General features: G+C 37.9%; 1 protein-coding gene across 1 annotated transcript in view; it reads right to left on the reverse strand.

Moving 5' to 3' along the window:
- RBM17 (RNA binding motif protein 17) overlaps positions 1–5,161 on the reverse strand; it is a 34,598-nt gene that overhangs the window by 16,719 nt on the left and 12,718 nt on the right. The window contains exons 2-3 of the mRNA XM_019644532.1: positions 3,097–3,213; positions 604–770 (exon numbers count right to left, since the gene is read on the reverse strand). Of these exons, the coding sequence (XP_019500077.1) occupies positions 604–770; positions 3,097–3,213 (284 nt within the window). The remainder of the gene's footprint in view (positions 1–603; positions 771–3,096; positions 3,214–5,161) is intronic.

Consider the following 5,161-nt stretch of genomic DNA (forward strand, 5'->3'; position numbering starts at 1 on the left):
AAAATAATTTTATGGTTGGGGGTCACCACAACATGAGGAACTGTATTAAGGGGTCGCGGCATTAGGAAGGTTGAGAACCGCTGCTCTAGAACATGTCTTCACGAAATAATTCAATAAATAATGAGAAATACTTTTATAAACTATTTAACAATACTCAATATTTTTAAAAGAAGAAATACAAACAAACCCTTGTTACCCCTATTTTTAAAAAACAAATAAAAGACGCATATAAGTTTAAAAAATTCCATCTGGCTCAAAAATTATTAAAGAATACCAATTTTAAAAAGTTATGATTCTAGTAGAGTCATAGCATAGAGGAAAAATCTATTATTCTACAACAGGGTTCTAAGTTACTTTTCTAACAACTCACCCAAAATGTATACTTTAAATTTTCTGTGTCTACACATGAAATTTGCTCTCAAGTTTCTTTTCTAGAGGTGCAAAAGCTACAGATTCTTAAAAACAATTTGATTCCTTCTGATGACTGCTCAGATCAACAATGAAAACTAACTTCAGCTTTACAGACAGCACTGAAGTTCATTCATTAACATTCTAATGAATATTTCAAACATAAAACATCCCCAAATCCAAACAAAGCCTTACTTTTCTCTCTCTTCTATTTCCTTTTGTCTTTCCAGCTCCCGTTGTCTCTGTCGTTCTTCTCTTTGGCGCTTCACTACTTTCTCGTAATCGTTAGGGAACATAGGGTCATATTCATCAGCTAAAGGAATCAAAACCTCTCCTGCGGAAAACCCACTGGGTACAGGGTCCTGAGGAAGGTGAAAATGCCCAAGTAAGTATCATCCTCATGTCTTAACATTTTATTCACAGAATTAAGGTCAAAGAATCTGAGGGTTGGAAGGAGCCTTGCTGACCATCTCTCTGACTCCTTTGTTTTACAGACAAAGAACAGTATCTAAGGTTTAGTGACTTGACATGGCCACATCCCTCTCTAGGTGACAGCAGAACCGTAACCAAGAACTCAGTTCAGTATTAATTCCATTAAAAATGCTATGGCATTTTCCTGAAATTCCTAAGCAAGCTCTTACCACCTAAAATTTTAAGCGATAAATTTGATATTTATAGTAAAAGCCAAATACTTCTGTTATATATCTTTGAAAACTTAAAAACCAAACAACCCCCAGATAACACAATCACACTTGTGGTCATTTAATAGGAAAACTTTAGATGCTGATGACATGCAGAGGCATGCAATATAAGACTTAAATAAGCAAAAAGCATCCTCTTGGGCTTTTTGACATCCTCTAGAATACATCCCCCCTTCCCAGGTAGGCTGCATTTCACATGCTGAGTCTGGCACAGGTGGATATAATTCCCTTCACATTGTCATTAACTTTTTTAGGGTCCCCTAAGATCAGGTTCAGATAACATTTTGCATCTCTCTTCTAAACATTTAGTAACTGGGGCTACTCTTTGAGAGGAAAGAAGTAGTCTTAACAAAGAAACCAGAAAAACAATAGACAGAGTACAGCCAACTAGGAAATACAGGTTCGAAATAGGGCCTTTCCCCGAGGTTGATGGTCGTGACCTCTACATGGATCTGGGAAGCCCTATCTACCTAATGCATGGTCTAGCTTTCCCAAACAGCCGTACTTTCTTCCTCCACGTTTTCTCAGCATAACTCTTCCCTATTATCTGTAAAAATAAGAGGCCTCCACTGTTAGCTGGTCTCCACAGGCATCTTAAACAAGCACAGGTTACGACTAGTGTCGCTGGGTGCCCGCTCTGCATCTCCTTCAGGAGGCACACTTCCCATACTAGCAAAGGCAGGAAGGCTGTTTGGAAAAATGTGTTTATATTTGAACCCCAAACTGATGTGACAGGGAGAATGCATGTTCAACATCAACAGATCTAAATCCAACAATTTCTATAATACACTGTTCTGTCTGATATTTTTGCATTGTGAAACAAACACTTCATCATTTCCTTATAATTAAAAATCAGGAAACACTAGGATTCGATGAATAAGAGAAATTACAACAGAAAAATAACCGCAATCACCTCCCAGGCCGTATCACTGGCAAATTTACACAAATCTATTTAACATACGCAAAGGATAGTTATGAACTTGTACTCGTAAAAAAGACATTTTAAAAATGCAAAGGCACACGAACAAGATTAAGAGAGGAGAGAAACTAATAACCAGCCACTCAATGGATACAGTACTATTATCACAAAGCTTCTGAGAGAACGAATTGTCAATATGAAAATTGATTCTCTGTCATTTCAAAATTTGAAAGTAAACAACTTTTACTGTATAAGCCCTGCGAAGCTTAACAATGAGCCATCCTTCTCTAAATGCTATAAAGAATAAAGCAGTTTGTTCTAAGTTCAAAAAAAATGTTTTAAAGCACCCTAACACTGGGGAAGGTGGGTAAAACTAAAATAGTTACATATTTATATGTAGGTGAGGTTGTACACTGACACAACTGCCGGAAACAAGCTAGCACTAAAACAAACTGGCACCTCAGGAAATCTATCCTGAGAAAATAACTACATTCACACAGAGTTCTCTGCAGAGATGCGTGTTCCAGTGTTATTTATAATGCCAACACAAAAGCAGATCTAGATGGTTCCACGTTTAGGGGGTGCTTGTATAAATTACAGTGCATTCACTTGATAGAACATTTTACAATTAAAAACTGGTTGTGAAAACTATAGAAGAAGGAACATGCTTACTGATTAAATTTTAGGGCAGCAATATTACAGTTTCTAGAGTCAATACCCAATAACAGAAGACGATATACCAGTTTTTGAGTCAATGTAGCAAGAAAAAGTAAAGAATTTATGGGAAAAAAATATTAAATGACTGAACACCTCCACTGTGGGTACCTGTCCCTCCTGACAGACTAGTAGCATGTAAGAGTAGTATCAGTTCCTCCAGCCAAGGAATTTGACCGAGAGCATCAGCTGTGCCCTGCCTCAGGATGAAAGCAGGCGGGAGAGCACACAGATTCCAACCCACGACAGTGGAAAGACAGCAAGGGGCTGCTGAAGAGACTGTGTTCAGAGTGACACGAGTGAAGTAAGACACGCAGAGAGCAGGGAAGCCTCCAGGGTCAGAGGGGGGCTTACCTTGAGGCCGGCCGCTGCGTGAGGCGGGGTGTCCACAATCTGCCGGTCATCTGAAGAGCCACCTCGCTTTAGGTCGATTACTGGGGCAAGGACTGTGCTTTGTTTGGTCCTCTGGCTCTAAAATCATTGACAAACAAGAGAAGTGTACTAAAGCTTGAAATTAAAATTCATACTACTTGTAACAAAAAAAATTTTTTTTTTGGTCTCTTACAACAAACCTTTCAGATATGTGAAAACCATCATATTAAAATAACTGTTTAATTCAATTATTTGTACAACCACATACTAGTTTCATTAGACTTTTTTTACAACACAAATTTCCTCCATTTTGTGAAAGAGTTAGAGTAAACTTGGTCACTTTTATTTAAATTTCCATATGAAATTACCTGTACCCTGGATTTTCCCTTTGACCAGGAGGGCAAGTCTGTAACGGCATATGACACGTTGACTAGTGTGGATGTTTTACACGGAATGGGCAAAAGATACTTGTGGATTAGGGTTTTTTCCCCTCCCAGTAGAATCTAAAATCCTGCCCAACCCCTTTTATAATGAACCTACAGAAAAGAAATTTTTTAAATATCATATACCATCAACCACTGTTAACATTTTATCATACTTGCTTTACCCTACACCTATATATAATGCTGAACCATTTGAAAGAAAGTTGAAGACGCCAGAACACTTTATCCTTAATCACCTAAAATTATGGACATTATCTTACAACCACAGGACTATTACCACACCTAATAAAATCAATTAATTCCCTGTATCACTGCCTATCCAATTCATATTCAGATTTTCCAAGCTGTCCCCCAAATGTCTTAAATAGCTGATTTTACTTTGAACCAGAATTCTACCAAAGTTCCGCAATACATTTGGTTTTTAAGTCTCTTGATTTAGAAGTCCCCTTTCTCTGCTGTCATTGTCATCGTCATCATTACCATCACACCACCAGCAACATCATCACCAGTATCATCATCTTTGTCTCCTTCTCTTTTTTCCTCTGACACTGTCTTACAAAATGCTGTACATTCTAGATCCGCCTGATAACTTCCCGGTGGTTTAGTTTCACTTATTCCTCTATGTCCTGCAATTCTTGAAAAGTGAGTTAACTCTTGGTTATAATAGTGCTTTGGGGGAGGAGGCGGCAAGAATATATCGTAGATGAGGCAGTGTGCTTCATCCTGCATCACCCCAGCAGGTACACAGGTCAGGTTGTCTGCCAATAATGCTAAGTATGACCAGATGGGTACAGTGGTGACCACTTGATCCTCTAAACAGATTTGGTATCCCCACCTTGCAATTTCAAGTGTTAACATTTTCATTCTTATCACTGCAAAAGTCTCAAAGTAAGTCACCATCTCTCTTGAATTTAACAGTACTTAATAATTTTAAGCAAACAAATGTAATCCAATCATTAAATATACAATGCACAAGGTGAATAGCAAAGTTTAAAAGATAATGGAGGGAATTATCAAAATCATGTATTTTTCTATTCAATATATGTATTTTAAATGGAGATACAGATGAAACCACAGCTCCACTTTCAACTGTAGGCACCATTTTCTCTACCAAGTAACCTTTACAGATTTGGTTAGGCCAACCTGGTACTGAGTAAGTAATTAGTAAATTGAACAGCCTAAGAGGCTCAATGAAATGTATCTTCATTTCCCTTCATGGAAAACACAACATTAAGTTTACATAGCAATCTCAAAAGATGTTAGAAAGTTGGCAGAAATTATTTCACAAGTAACTTTTTATTTTGACCAGTTAAAAAAAGCTATTTGAAATCTCAAGAGATTTCCTAGTAGCTAAAATTAATGTATTTGGATAAGTGAGAATAAGCATAAACTAAACAGATTGAAGCAGGTATTGGAGGGGATGTCCAAGACCCAAGATTTCATATAAAAACATAATTCCTTGGGACAGTCAAGTGGCTCATTGGTTAAGAGTTAGCTTGGGAGTGGGAGCTCTGAGCAGCAGGGCCGCTGGTTCGGATCCCACATGGGCCAGTGACACTGCCCTCTACAGCTAAGATGATGAACAACAGCTTGACCTGGAGCTG

Source organism: Hipposideros armiger, unplaced genomic scaffold, assembly GCF_001890085.2.
Source record: "Hipposideros armiger isolate ML-2016 unplaced genomic scaffold, ASM189008v1 scaffold_88, whole genome shotgun sequence".
NCBI classification, from domain to species: domain Eukaryota; kingdom Metazoa; phylum Chordata; class Mammalia; order Chiroptera; family Hipposideridae; genus Hipposideros; species Hipposideros armiger.